Source organism: Tribolium castaneum, chromosome 1 (genome assembly GCF_031307605.1).
Source record: "Tribolium castaneum strain GA2 chromosome 1, icTriCast1.1, whole genome shotgun sequence".
NCBI lineage: Eukaryota > Metazoa > Arthropoda > Insecta > Coleoptera > Tenebrionidae > Tribolium > Tribolium castaneum.
The window spans coordinates 7,080,584-7,096,662 of NC_087394.1; the positions used below are offsets into that span (position 1 = coordinate 7,080,584).

Here is a 16,079-nt window from a genome sequence, read left to right on the forward strand (position 1 = left end):
CTAGATTTAGAATTTTTGTTTCATGTAGATTATTCAAATTTTAAACTTGGATTTATATTCGGCAATAAACTGCAACAGAAGACTAAAACTAATCATTTTAGTTTTATATAAAAAAATACAAAACTTATTCCGCTATCTAAGAACTCGACAAATTCGAAATTTGCAAAATTAAATTCAGAATTTCTTCTTTCAATTTGAAAACTTTACTACATTGCAATTACGATACACTTCGAACTATTGAACTTATTTTTTAAATTTGTATAAAATGCATACCCCTAATACAAAATGTATTTTAAGTTTACAACTCGACATATTACGAGTAGTTAAATTTACGATTTTTTTATTTTGGTATAAAAATTATCCCGGCGCATCCACCAGTTCTGAGTTTTCCCAAATAGGTTCATAATCTCTTGTCTTAATTCCTGATAAGAATATTACTTAAGGAAACATTTATAAAGACATTTGTAGTGTCCCATCATTACATTATAAAAGGAATTAAATCTAAAACTCGAAATTAAATTTCACTTAATAATTGTCTTTAAAAATGCATGTTACATTGAACTCAAAGTCTAGCTAGCTACTACGTAAATTTCAGTATTCCAAGGACTTGATCAAGTAAAAAACCTGAAGTGTGAGATATTTAACCTTGAAACAACTCTAAATTTATTTTGAACTTGATTTTATACAATTTGAAAATTCTCGTTCCAAATTTAAAAAGTTACCTTCCATGTTTCAAAATTCTTATTTTTGAGTTTTGATTTTTGTGCTAAATTTAAAAGTACTATTTTCTCAAACTCTATATTTAATGTGAGATCACAATTTTTGTCATGTTAAGAATTTTTGTAAAGCTCTTAAAAAGCTTCGTTTTCTGCAAAAATCAGGCAAAAGGTTACACAGGATGAAAATATAGTTTGTTTCAAAGACACTATGAAAAAAAAAATTAGTAAAGCCCCAAAAAGTTGTCAATTTACATTTTTTTTATGCTCAAAAGCCCCTTTTGCTTTTTGCAAAAATTAGAAACGACGCTATAAAGGATGATACTTCAAAAAAAATGTAATAAATTATAATTTTATAGCAGATTTTAATTTTTTATCAACTCTTTTGAGTAGATAAAATAGCGCTATAACTAGAAAAGTAGATAAAAGGTTTTAAATTTATTTTGTTCAATTAAATTTACAAATTCCAACACATCAATTCGAAGGGTTAACAATAACTTTGTTATCTTAAAAAAGCAGGAAACTAGAAATTAAACGATCAGAAATTTTTTAGATTTAAATTACAAAATTTCTTTGAAATTAAAAACAAATCCAAAATTAATTTTTCTTAAAACTAACTCGTTAACTTGAAATTTTTGCCTTAATGTCGAGTTGCAATTGAGATTTTTATGCTTTGGTTATCTGATTTTTGAACTATTATTAAAAAACACTTTTTGAACCAAATTTTTGAAATATATCGAGTTTTTGTACATTTGAACCCGGACATTTGACGCAAGTAATTGCTATTTCAAGTTAGAATTAACTTTTACACTTTAAAGCTACGTTTGTTATTGATGTAAAACAAATTATCCCGGCGCATCCACCAATTTTACATCAGATTTTTCAAACAAACATGTTTATTATAAGATTAAATTTATACTTACTGCCAGAACCAAGGAATACACTTCTCGTCATGTCCCTTACACTGCCATTGCCCACTTGTACAATTAGCAATACACGTTTTTCCATCCTTCCCCAAATAAAACTGATTCGGACACGCACACTTATAAGTCGTAGCTCCTTCTTCCCCATATTCAATGTTCAAATAACTCGAAATATGTGGCGGTGCAATCAAACACAAATGCGAACAACCCCCGTTATTAGTACCACAAGGGTTAGGGTATGGTAACTGTCTCAAGGGGTGCAAAACATGAATATCGTACGGCTTGTGTGTAGTATTTCTCAAAATTTGCAAATTTTTCCCATCGAATTTATTGGCTCGACTTATGGCTTTCAAATTCCAATCGGTCCAATAAATGTAGTCGTCGAAAAGTGACAAAGCGAAAACGTGAGGTACTGAAGAACCGGAAATGACAATGTGGCGGTTCTTTCCGTCCAAATCAGACATAGCAATGTAGTCCAGATGGGCATCAGCCCAATATAAACGATCGGTAAAGAAATCAATGGTGAGGGCGTTTGGCCATGCAATGTCGTCTTCCCATGTTAGAATTGTGGTGAAGTTGCTACCGTCCATACCTATGAAAAATTAAATAAAAAAGATAAAAAAACGTAAAAATAATTCTATTATGGAAATACTAGAAAACAAAAAAAATAGTTTTTCTATGACATTTCTGCTTACAGAATGAATCTTTTTATTTTATAATTTATATTAGTTTGAAAAGCGATCAACCAAGAAAAGTAACTGTTTAATACATCGCTCCCAAAACTACAAAACTTTTATAAATTTTCAAAACTTAGATTCGGTTTAGCAAATTTTTATCTACATTTTTGTATTTGCTTGAAAAAAGCAAAAATTATTGTTGTAATTTTTCGAATTATTTTTGACAAAATTTTTTGCGAGAGCTAAAACGCTTCTACGATGACGCTCTACTATAAAGATTGCAATTTATGACTTTATGTAGTTAAGTGAATACACATTCAAAGGATATCTTAAAAAACTGAGCAGCAAAATTTGAGTAATTTTTATGAAAAAAATTGTTTTTGGATAAACACGTACTTAAACGTCCAAAAATTGCAAAAATAACACAATTTTCGACCAAATCCGGTGGGTTTTTAGTTTATGTTTGACGGTGTTTTACTAAAAAAATTTGTTTCTGTATGAAATATGTATCTCAAAAACATGGTTAAATGTTCGAAAAATGTTAAATCTTATTGTGTATTTTAAAATTTTCGGTTTATTCGTTCAAAAAATTTCTAAAAATGACTGCTTAGCCTCTGCTAAAATGCCTCAAAAAAACTAGGTTTTCAGAAAAAAAAAGTGTTGAAGACCTCTAAAATGACATGTTTTGTAGTTACACAAAATTTTGCGAAACAATTAGTTTTAATCAAAATTTGCAAAAATAACAAAATTTCCGACCTAATTCGGTGGGTTTTTGGTTTATTTTTGACAGTGTTTTACTAAAAAAATGGATCTCTGTATGAAAAATGACGTCAAAAAAAATGGTTAAATGTTCGAAAAATGCTATTCGTTCGGAAACTTCTAAAAATAAATGTTTCTGCTTCTGCTCAGATGCTTGAAAAATTTTTTCTTGACTAATGATTTCACGTACTGGTTAAAGAACCTCTTGAAAAATCTAGGTTTTCAGCAAAAAAAAGGGTGCTAAAAACCTGTTAAAAAAGACATGTCATTGTTTAAAACCAATTTGCATTTTTAACAAAATTTTGCAAAATAATTTAGTTATAATCAAAAATTTGTACAAAGTATGAAAAAATTTCCATTATTTCTTTTCAATTTAACGATTTTTCGACTTATGTTTGACCAATTTTCGCAAAATGTTGGTGTTTCTGGATAAAAAATGTGGTTTAATGTCCGAAAAGTACAACAACTATTTGGTTTAGTTTTGAGGATATTTCTAAAAAAAAACAACGCACAAATACAATATAAAAAAAATTTTTGACTAATGATTTCACGTCGTGGTTAAAGAAAATTTCTTGAAAAAAAACTAGGTTTTCAGCAAAAAAGGGTGTTAAAATGCTCTAAAAAGAAGACATGTTTAACACCAATTTGCAGATTTTGTAGTAAGATAAAATTTTGCGAAATAATTTAGTTTTAATCAAAAATTTGTACAAAACCTCCATTATTCCTTTTCAATTTGGCGATTTTTCGGCTTATATTTCACTAATTTTCGCAAAATATTGGTGCTTCTGGATAAAAAAATGTGCTTCAATGTTCGAAAAGTAGAAAAACTATTTGGTTTTGGCGGCTTTTCGGTTTAGTTTTGACGGTGTTTTTCAAAAAAACAACGTACTTTAGTTAATTTAGTGGTTACATGTACAAGTTTAGGGAAATCGTATGAAAAACACAAATGTGTTTAAATCCACAAAAAAATAGAAATTTAATACAAATTTGAAAGTTTTTTAAATTACTTCTTAAATAAAAAACGTGCATAAATGCTCGAAATACGCAGTAGTTTTCAGTCCACTCATTTTAGGTATGACGAATTTTCGCGGTATAAATGCATGAGAAAAATAAAAGTAAAAATTTAAAAAAAAAATTTGCTTCAGCTAAAACGCTTCTATGATGACGCTGTACTAAAGATTGTTATTTATGACTTTATGTAGTTAAGTGAATACACATTCAAAAGAGATTCAAGTTTAGGAAGATATTTTAAAAAACTGAGCACCAAAATTCGACGATTTTGAGTAATTTTTATAAAAAAAAATTGTTTTTGAATAAACACGTACGTACTCAAATGCCCAAAAATTGCAAAAATAACACAATTTCCGACCTAATCCGGTGGGTTTTTGGTTTATTTTTGAAAGTGTTTTACTAAAAAAATAGGTTTCTGTATGAAAAATGTACGATAAAAATATGGTTAAATGTTCGAAAAATGCTATTCGTTAAAGAATTTAAAAAAATGAATGTTTCTCCTTCTGCTCAGATGCTTGAAAAAATTTTTTTGACTAATGATTTTACGTACTAGTTAAAGAAAACCTCTTGGAAAAACTAGTTTTTCAGCAAAAAAAAGGGTGTTGAAAAATATTGCAAAATAATTTAGTTTTAACCAAAAATTTGTACAGAGAATCAAAAAAACTTCCATTATTCCTTTACAATTTGGCGATTTTTCGGCTTATGTTTGACGAATTTTCGCGAAATATTGGTGTTTCTGGATAAAAGATGCGCTTCAATGTTTGAGAAGTACAAAAACAATTTGGTTTTAGCGGTTTTCCGGTATAGTTTTGACGATATTTCTCAAAAAAACAACGTACCTGTTTCTGGTAAAATAGTCGACCAAAAATCTCCACTCGCAAAAAACAATTTCCAAAAAATACAAAAATTGCTTTATTTTTGAAGTCGTTTAGTTTGTTTTTGACGAAACTTCATTAAATTTTCATGTTTTTTTTAACTAATTCCCGACCTTATTTGGTGATTTTTCGGTCTGTTTCAGCAAAAGTTCAGAAAAACTTTAACACTCCTGTTTAAAAACGCGCTGAAAGCAATTTCTAACTAGACTGTGATTTTTTGACTTGTTTAAAATATAAATTTAATCTTAACTTGGTGATATTTAGTTTGTGTTTAAAAAAATATTGCGGAATAGTTGGTTTCTGACTAATAAACGATCTAAAATAAACGAAGAGTAACGTAATTAAAAACTTCAATTAAATATTATTATCTTTATTATAATGTTAAAGAAATTACGTGTGCTTGCAAAATTTCAGCAAATGCGAATATCAAAAATTTTCTCAGAATCGACTCGAAAAATATAAAGACAGACAACAAAGCAAGTTAAAAATAAACAAATAATAATTAAAAAATTAAAAACCACAAAAAAATAATTCTTACCCAATTTCCCGATGTAAGCTTGCAAATGCCACGACGTAAAGTACAAATATCCAATACCAGGGTGCACCACCACAGCTCTAGGATCATTAATACTTGTTTTAAGTGTCTTGCGGTTTGTACCATCAAGTTCAGAAACGTCCAAATTCTTGGAATGTCTATCCAACCAATAAATTTTACGTCCAATCCAATCAATTGAAATTCCCTCAAGACCATGCGAGTCATGGCGTATAATTGGTTCTTTTTCGGGGCTTCCGATTGGTGAACGATAAATAGTTTTGGCGGTTACGTCACAGAAGTACATTTTTTGGTCCATCATATCGTAATCGAGAGCCACCACGTTCATTAAGTCTTGATGGACGAGGTTATAGACACGTGCATCAATTGACATGTTACGGATGTAGTATTTATTGGTGAAAATAATCCAAGGTTCGACGGTGTCTTTACGTTTACAGGTGTGTTCGTCGGGTTCGCGTTCGTAGTATTGCTCGTTACATTTGCAGTAGAAGCTTCCGGGGGTGTTTGAACAGTATTGCGAACACACACCGGGGGTTTCAACGCATTCGTCGATGTCGGCACATGCTTTGCCGTCTTGAAGTAGTCTGAAGTAAAATAAAAAAAATTCAAATTAAAGCTAATCAAGTTTTTTTTTCATAGGAAAATACATTTATTATTTTTTTAATGCGTAGAAATACGTAAAGCTTCGTAAACAATTTGCGCTCTCCGCACTCCAGTTTTTAAAAAGAATCTGATCATGATCTAGTTAAGCCTGTTTTTCTATAATACATAATTAAATTTGGCTAAAGTAAAAGAAAAGTTGCATTAACTTATAAAATTTATGAATCTTTAATTTTATTTTTTTATTGAGCGTAAGTCTTAATTAATTTCCTGGAAGAATCAAACGTGGAAATTTTAATATAAATGTATTGTGTTACAGCATAAAAAAAGAAAGAAAATCGGGTACAACAAACAAAACTCAAACAAATTTTTAGGTTTTCTGCTTAGTTTGGCAAAATTTTTCAATGTAGTAGATTTTTATACAGTTTATTTCTACAATTTGTGTAAATTTCTGAGTAAATACTTCAAACTGAGCAAAAGAACTATTTCGAAAACAATTTTGCAGTTTCTTTCTTTATTTGGATAAAATCACTTAAATTTAATGGGTTTTTTGATAAAGAACTTTTCCAATCGAGTAAAACAAGCAAAAACCAATACATTTTCTGTGCTGTTTTGAAGATGAATTTAGGTTTTAGTAAGTTTTTTGATAAAAAAAAATGTGTTCTAAAAATAAGAAATGCCACTAAAATCGAGAAATAAAAGAAAATAAAAAAATATATTACGAAGATTCTAAAACCACAAAAAAATTTGAAAAATATTATATTTATTATATTATATTTATATGTTATATTATAAAACATTTTTAATTATTATAGTATAGTGTAATAATTTTTAAATAAAAATCTAAGTGAGTTTGAGTGAAACCAGTATAAAGAAGGTTTTTAATGTGTGTAAAACTTTTAAAACTTTTAACTACTTTCAAAAGTAATTTTTTTTTAAGTAAATGAATTTGAAAAATTCCTATTCAATTATAAGGTTTATTTTTAAATGCCCGGCTCATCCACCATTTTTAAATATCTTTGTTTTTAACAGTATTTGCACATTTAGTAATTTTTTAAATTATTATTTGATCGCCTCAGATGAATTCAAGTGGAACTATGTAGAGGAGTAATCACGACATTCGTCTAAAATTTTATAAAAAAATATGTTTAAAAAATAAGAAATGCCACTAAAATCAAGAAATAAAAGAAAATAAAAAAATATATTACAAAGATTCTAAAACCACAAAAAAAATTGAAAAATATATTTATTATATTATATTAATATATTATATTAAAAAACATTTTTGTTTATTATAGTTCCGATTAATAATTTTTAAATAAAAATCTAAGTGAGTCTGAGTAAAACCAGTATAAAGAAGGATTTTAATATGCGTAAATTTTTAATGTGTGTAAAACTTTTAAAACTTTTAACTACTTTCAAAAGTAATTTTTTTTTTAAGTAAATGAATTTGAAAAATTCCTATTCAATTTTAAGGTTTATTTTTAAATGTCCCGGCGCATCCACCATTTTTAAATATCTTTGGTTTCAACAGTATTTGCACATTTAGTAATTTTTTAAATTATTATGTGATCGCCTCAGTTGAATTCAAGTGGAACTATGTAGAGAAGTAATCACGAAATTCGTCTAAAATATTATAAAAAAATATGTTTAAAAAATAAGAAATGCCACTAAAATCAAGAAATAAAAGAAAATAAAAAAATATATTACAAAGATTCTAAAACCACAAAAAAAATTGAAAAATATATTTTTTATATTATATTAATATATTATATTAGAAAACATTTTTGTTTATTATAGTTTCGATTAATAATTTTTAAATAAAAATCTAAGTGAGTTTGAGTAAAACCAGTATAAAGAAAGTTTTTAATGTGCGTAAATCTTTAATGTGTGTAAAACCTTTAAAACTTTTAACTACTTTCAAAAGTAATTTTTTTTAAGTAAATGAATTTGAAAAATTCCTATTCAATTTTAAGGTTTATTTTTAAATGCCCGGCGCATCCACCATTTTTAAATATCTTTGTTTTCAACAGTATTTGCACATTTAGTAATTTTCTAAATTATTATTTGATCGCCTCAGATGAATTCAAGTGGAACTATGTAGAGAAGTAATCACGACAATTGTCTAAAATTTTATAAAAAAATATGTTTAAAAAATAAGAAATGCCACTAAAATCAAGAAATAAAAGAAAATAAAAAAATATATTACAAAGATTCTAAAACCACAAAAAAAATTGAAAAATATATTTATTATATTATATTAATATATTATATTAAAAAACATTTTTGTTTATTATAGTTTCGATTAATAATTTTTAAATAAAAATCTAAGTGAGTCTGAGTAAAACCAGTATAAAGAAGGTTTTTAATATGCGTAAATTTTTAATGTGTGTAAAACCTTTAAAACTTTTAACTACTTTCAAAAGTAATTTTTTTTAAGTAAATGAATTTGAAAAATTCCTATTCAATTTTAATGTTTATTTTTAAATGTCCCGGCGCATCCACCATTTTTAAATATCTTTGTTTTCAACAGTATTTGCACATTTAGCAATTTTTTAAATTATTATTTGATCGCCTCTGTTGAATTCAAGTGTAACTATGTAGAGAAGTAATCACGAAATTCGTCTAAAATTAATTTAAAAAAAATTGAGACGGCACCTCCACCATTTTTATCATTTTTATTTGTAATAGCTTTTTTTAATATTTTTTAAATAAAAATCGGAGTAAGTTTAAGTAAAACCAGTTTAAAAAAGGTTCAATTTGTTGCGGAAAAAAAGTTTCACTATTAATTTATTTATGTAAAATATCGAAAATTATTAAAATTGGAAAAACAAAAAGTTTGATTTTTAATGTGTGTAAAACTTGTAAATAAACTACTTTTAAAAATTATTTTTTTTCTGAAGTTAATGAATGAATTCAATTTTAACGTTTATATTTAAATGCCCCGGCGCATCCACCATTGTTAAATAACTTTGTTTTCAACATTATTTCCACATTTATTTATAAATATTTTATTAAACAGTAAATTTTACATTTTCTGTTCTAGTTGACAAGACAAACTAACATAATAACACAATATTTTTTTACCCAATTGTGTAAATTTTTCAGTGAAAATTTAAACCGGGCAAATTAGCCTAAAATACCGCATACGGCAGTCCAAGAACAATTTTGCAAATTTCTGCTCTATTTGAATAAAAATTCTCAAATTTCTAATTTAAAATCTGACAAGTTTTTTATTTGTCTGGAACGAGTTCCAGTTCTGAATCTAGCAGACAAAAGATTAAATTTTATTTTGTTTTTTAATATTATAAAGTATCGATATCTTTTTTTTTCGAAGTATAAATTTACTCAAAACTTTGCTAATTCAAGGCTTAGATTTAATGAAAAAATAATTGTTAATTGTGAGAGAAAACTTTGAAATACATTTTTTAGTATTTTTTAGTAAAATTTCAAATTGTTTTTCCTGTTCTGTCTTCAAATTTCTTGCATATATTTTAAACTAGTATCGGAATTAAATTAAGTGATTCTTGATACAAAATTTCGGTTTTTTAATTTTACGTTGGACGTCTTCACCACATACCGCAGTCCAAGAACAATTTTGCAAATTTCTGCTCTATTTGAATAAAAATTCTCAAATTTCTAATTTTTTCGATAGATAACTTGCATAATCGAACAAACGAGATAAAGCAACGCATTTCAAATTAAAGACTGCCAAGTTTTTTATTTGTCTGGAACGAGATTAAAACGTTCTGAATCTAGCAGACAAGAGATTAAATTTTATTTTTTTTAATATTAAAATATCGATATCTTTTTTTTCGAAGTTTAAATTTACTCAAAACTTTGCTAATTCAAGGCTTAGATTTAATGAAAAAATAATTGTTGTATGATTGTGACAGAAAACTTTGAAATACATTTTTTAGTATTCTTTTAGTAAAATTGCAAATTGTTTTTCCTGTTCTGTCTTCAAATTTCTTGCATATATTTTAAACTAGTATCGGAATTAAATTAAGTGATTCTTGATACAAAATTTCGGTTTTTTAATTTTACGTTGGACGTCTTTACCATATACCGCAGTCCAAGAACAATTTTGCAAATTTCTGCTTTATTTAAATAAAAATTCTGAAATTTCTAATTTTTTCGATAGATAACTTGCATAATCGAACAAACGAGATAAAGCAACGCATTTCAAATTAAAGACTGCCAAGTTTTTTATTTGACTGGAACGAGTTTAAAACGTTCTGAATCTAGCAGACAAGAGATTAAATTTTATTTTTTTTAATATTAAAATATCGATATCTTTTTTTTCGAAGTTTAAATTTACTCAAAACTTTGCTAATTCAAGGCTTAGATTTAATGAAAAAATAATTGTTGCATGATTGTGACAGAAAACTTTGAAATACATTTTTTAGTATTTTTTAGTAAAATTGCAAATTGTTTTTCCTGTTCTGTCTTCAAATTTCTTGCATATATTTTAAACTAGCACCGGAATTAAATTAAGTAATTCTTGATACAAAATTTCGGTTTATTAATTTCACATTGGATGTCTCAGAAATAATGTGTGTTTTAAATTTAGAATTTTGACTTTATCTACATGTAATTGTAAAATTTTAATCATAGGTTAACAGGTTAACAGTTTAATAAGTAAACAAAGTCACTTACTTGTATCCAGCGTTGCACTCGCAGTAATACCCAGTCAAAGTATCAACACACTTATGACCACACTGATGAATTTCAACTTTGGCACATTCGTCAACATTACAATGTAAAGGTTCATCAGAATCATCAGCACAGTCTGACACTTTATTACAAACTAAATGACCATCAATACAGTCTCCATTGTTGCACCTAAATTGTGAAGGATTGGCACAAGTGTTATTTTCTTTTTCTGGAAAACAAATTTATTAACCTAGATCCTATTTTTTTTTAACCAAAACATACTGCATCCAACTTCATCCGAATGATCCCCACAGTCATCCTCTCCATCACACCTATACTGATTACGGATACATTTAAAGTTCTGGCAAGTGAATTCTTTCGCTGAACATGTTTTGTATTTAGAGTTACATTCCTTGCCTTCATCGGTTCCGTCACCACAATCATTATCGTGGTCACACAACCAACCCTAATTTAATTTTTTTATTAAAAAAAATAATAAGAAAAATTAAAAAAAAAACACCAAACCTTGTTAATACATCTTCCATTCGCACAAGTGAATTGGTCTTCGGAACAAGGTTGCGGTGTTGCACAGTGGTGTATAGTGGAATTTTCATCAGCTCCATCAACACAGTCAGGGTCACCATCACATAACCACTTTCGTGGAATGCACTGAGCTCTGCCCCAGGCTTTGTTTGCCTCACAGGTGAATTCGGTTTGTTCGTCACATTTTCGGTCATCTTTAAATATTTGTTAGAAATAATTCGGATTTTTATACAGAGTAATGATGAGTCTTTAATGCAACAAAGAAAACTCTTTTAGTTTATAAATAATTGTAAAAAACAAAGGCTACGATAACAATAATTAATAGGAAAAATCTTTTTGTTCCAATGACCAGTCAAAAAAAATCCTAAACTAGACTTTTCGATTTTTTTTATCTATTTTTTAACTTTTATTAATTCTTACTATTCAAATTCAATTTCAAATTCGAAATGAAGCATTTATAAATTTATAAAAAAAACAATAAATCACAAAATTAGGTTCAAACTGATATTGATATTTGACATTCTCTTGATAGAAAGTCACTAAATTCGAAAAAAATTGTCACCTAAGACAGATATTCAAATTTTTATAGTGGGTAATATTTTTCCCTATTTTGTGCAGTTTTAGGGCATTAAAAATGTAATTCTCTACAAGTTTTTTTAACATTTTTTTTTGTATCTTCGTGATATGATTTTTTATTTTCTTTTATTTCTCGATTTTAGTAGCATTTCTTATTTTTAGAACATATTTTTTTATCAAAAAACCTCAAAACCTCACAGAAAATAACAATTTTTTTAACTTTTATTAATCGTTACTAATCAAATTCAATTTCATATTCAAAATGAAGCATTTAAACTCTGAAGACTCTAAAAACTTGAAATTAAATCAGTGAAAAAATTCTCTTTTTCAAGCTTAGAAATTTACCTTCAAAGTTTCAGAAGTCTAATTTTTGCACTTTCTTTTCTGCAGTAAAAGTAATTTTACTTTTACTACACATGTATGTACTTTTTGCATTAGGACTAGAACTTTTTTATTAAATTATCCCGGCGCATCCACCATTTTTACAATTTATAAATAAAGTGTGATATTCGAAATTTAGGCAAAAATTGAAAACTGAAAATTTTAATTTTTAATCACCAAATTACTTTTATCTAGATAAGAATTTGTACCATCTAGAATAGTGGAACCTGAAATCTAAAAATTGAAAGCTCTAGGAACTATCATAAATTACTAATTTCATCCACCATTAAGTTTTCTAAAAATTTTTTTTTAAAATTAAAATAATTTTAACATTAATTAGAACCGCAAAAGATCTTAGATCTAAAACCTTAAAGCTCATCAAAACTATTTAATTTATATTTTCTGATTTTAACCTTAAACTCTAATATTTCAACTGGTCTCCAAATATTAGTTTCATAAATACAAACTCATAATTTCTGAAATTTAAATTAAAAATTTTTGGAAATTTAAAATGATAAACATCCATGAAATCTAATTTACAATTTCGAAATATTGCCGTAATAAAATTTTTGGTACTTAAATTGAGAAAGTTTGAGAATATACAATTTTAAACACACTTGAAGTCCTATTTACAGTTTCAAAATTTTGCAGTAAAAAATTATTCCGGCGCATCCACCATTTTAGCAACTTCAAGTATTATTAATTAATTAATTAATATTATTCAAGACTATTTAAATTTCTTTCTTTCTTTAAAGCTGACACATTCTGATTTTTAAATTAATCTTCTTTATGAAAGTTGAGAATAAAATGTGAAATTTTGGCTTGTAAATAATGGATTGTAAGTAACCGTTTGACTTTTTCTTTGACACAAAAAATCCGGCCCCTTTCAAATTAAAAACACGCTGAAACCAATGTTTGCAGTCTCAAAAATTAACATACCAAAGAATTTTTGCTAGTTTAGAGTTTTAACTTTTAAAACTGTAGAATAAAAATTAAGAAATTTTTTTAACTTATATTAATTTTTACTATTCAAATTCAATTTCTAATTCGAAATGAAGCATTTAAATTCTAGAGAATCTAAAAACTTGAAATTAAATCAGTGAAAAAACTCTCTTTTTCAAGCTTAGAAATTTACCTTCAAAGTTTCAGAAGCCTAATTTTTGCACTTTCTTTTCTGTAGTAAAAGTAATTATACTATTACTACATGTGTATGTACTTTTTGCATTAGGACAAGAACTTTTTTATTAAATTATCCCGGCGCATCCACCATTTTTACAATTTATAAATAAAGTGTGATATTCGAAAATTAAGCAAAAATTGAAAACTGACAATTTTAAATTTTAATCACCGAATTACTTTTATCTAGATCAGAATTTGTACCTCCTAGAACAGTGGAACCTGAAATCTAAAAATTGAAAACTCTCGGGACTATTATAAATTACTAATCTCATTTAGCATTAGGTTTTCTGAATAGATTTTTTTTAGATTAAAATAATTTTAACATAAATTAGAGCCGCAGAAGCTAATATCTAAAATCTTAAAACTCATCAAAACTATTTAATTTATATTTTCTTATTTTAACCTTAAAAGCTAGAAACTAATATTTAAAATGACTTTCAAATTACAGTTTTATAAATACAAACTCATAATTTGTGGTATTTAAATTGAGAATTTGTGAGTTTTTTTTGAATTTAAAATTATAAACACACATGAAGTCTAATTTACAATTTCGAAATATTGCCGTAATAAAATTTTTGGTACTTTCATTGAAAATGTTTAAGAATATAAAATTTTAAACACTCTTGAAGTCTAATTTACAATTTCGAAATTTTGCCGTAATATGAGAATGTTTGAGAATATACAATTTTAAACACTCTTAAAGTCCAATTTACGGTTTCAAAATTTCTTTAAAGCTGGCACATTCTGATTTTTAAACTAAACTTCTTTATTAAAGTTGAGAATAAAATGTGAAATTTTGGCTTATAAATAATGGATTGTAAGTAACCGATTGACTTTTTCTTTGACACAAAAAATCCGGCCCCTTTCAAATTAAAAACACGCTAAAACCAATGTTTGCAGTCTCAAAAATTAACATACCATAGAATTTTTGCTAGTTAGAGTTTTAACTTTTAAAACTGTAGAATAAAAATTAAGAAATTTTTTTAACTTATATTAATTTTTACTATTCAAATTCAATTTCTAATTCGAAATAAAGCATTTAAATTCTGGAGACTCTAAAAACTTGAAATTAAATCAGTGAAAAAATTCTCTTTTTCAAGCTTAGAAATTTATCTTCAAAGTTTCAGAAGCCTAATTTTTGCACTTTCTTTTCTGTAGTAAAAGTAATTTTACTATTACTACACATGTTTGTACTTTTTGCATTAGGACTAGAACTTTTATTAAATTATCCCGGCGCATCCACCATTTTTACAATTTATAAATAAAGTGTGATATTCGAAAATTAACAAAAATTGAAAACTGAGAATTTTAAATTTTAATCACCGAATTACTTTTATCTAGATCAGAATTTGTACCTTCAAGAACAGTGGAACCTGAAATCTAAAAATTGAAAACTCTCGGGACTATTATAAATTACTAATCTCATCTAGCATTAGGTTTTCAGAATAGATTTTTTATAGATTAAAATAATTTTAACATAAATTAGAGCCGCAGAAGCTAATATCTAAAATCTTAAAACTCATCAAAACTATTTAATTTATATTTTCTTATTTTAACCTTAAAAGCTAGAAACTAATATTTAAAATGACTTTCAAATTTCAGTTTTATAAATACAAACTCATAATTTGTGGTATTTAAATTGAGAATTTTTAAGTTTTTTTTGAATTTAAAATTATAAACACACATGAAGTCTAATTTACAATTTCGAAATATTGCCGTAATAAAATTTTTGGTACTTTCATTGAAAATGTTTAAGAATATAAAATTTTAAACACTCTTGAAGTCTAATTTACAATTTCAAAATTTTGCCGTAATATGAGAATATTTGAGAATATACAATTTTAAACACTCGTTAAAGTCCAATTTACGGTTTTAAAATTTCTTTAAAGCTGGCACATTCTAATTTTTAAACTAAACTTCTTTATTAAAGTTGAGAATAAAATGTGAAATTTTGGCTTCTAAATAATGGATTGTAAGTAACCGATTGACTTTTTCTTTGACACAAAAAATCCGGCCCCTTTCAAATTAAAAACACGCTAAAACCAATGTTTGCAGTCTCAAAAATTAACATACCAAAAAATTTTTGCTATTTTAGAGATTTAACTCATAAAACTGTAGAATAAAAATTAAGAAGATTGAGAACTCTAGACTATTTAAATTCGTAATTTATTCGTTGAACTCAACTTCAAAATTCTAATTCTTAAACGTAAGTTTATTTTAAGTTTGTTTAAAACTCCAAATTTAGCCAACGTCCATAATTTTGAATTCTAAGAATGTAAGTGTCGACTTCTTACACATAAAAATCCCTTTTCAAACAAAAAACACTTAAATAAAAGTTTTGAAACAAATCTAATTAGTTACCACATTTCATTAGAAATATATATATATATATATATATATATATATATATATTTTGCCCGGCGCATCCACCATTTTTACAAACTGTAATATAATTAAGTGAGAGATTCAGCAGCAAATCCCAAACTAAAAATTTTAATTCTTTAACTGTTGAATAAGAAATACTTTTTCTAGTTAGAATCCTAACTTTTAGAACTCTAGAACGTCGAAAATCAGTGTTTCTCTCGTTTTTTAACAAATTTATTACCTCAGAAAATAGGATAATTTTGTGG

At 26.4% G+C, this 16,079-nt stretch overlaps 1 protein-coding gene across 2 annotated transcripts in view; it reads right to left on the reverse strand.

Annotated features, from left to right (window-relative positions):
- The window catches only part of mgl (Megalin), a 182,343-nt gene that overhangs the window by 31,481 nt on the left and 134,783 nt on the right, over nucleotides 1-16,079 (reverse strand). For both annotated transcript variants that reach the window (XM_064357677.1, XM_064357679.1), the window contains 5 exons: nucleotides 11,296-11,507; nucleotides 11,053-11,236; nucleotides 10,774-10,999; nucleotides 5,500-6,098; nucleotides 1,640-2,231 (listed from right to left, as the gene is read on the reverse strand). In XM_064357677.1, coding sequence (XP_064213747.1) covers nucleotides 1,640-2,231; nucleotides 5,500-6,098; nucleotides 10,774-10,999; nucleotides 11,053-11,236; nucleotides 11,296-11,507 — 1,813 coding nt within the window. The remainder of the gene's footprint in view (nucleotides 1-1,639; nucleotides 2,232-5,499; nucleotides 6,099-10,773; nucleotides 11,000-11,052; nucleotides 11,237-11,295; nucleotides 11,508-16,079) is intronic.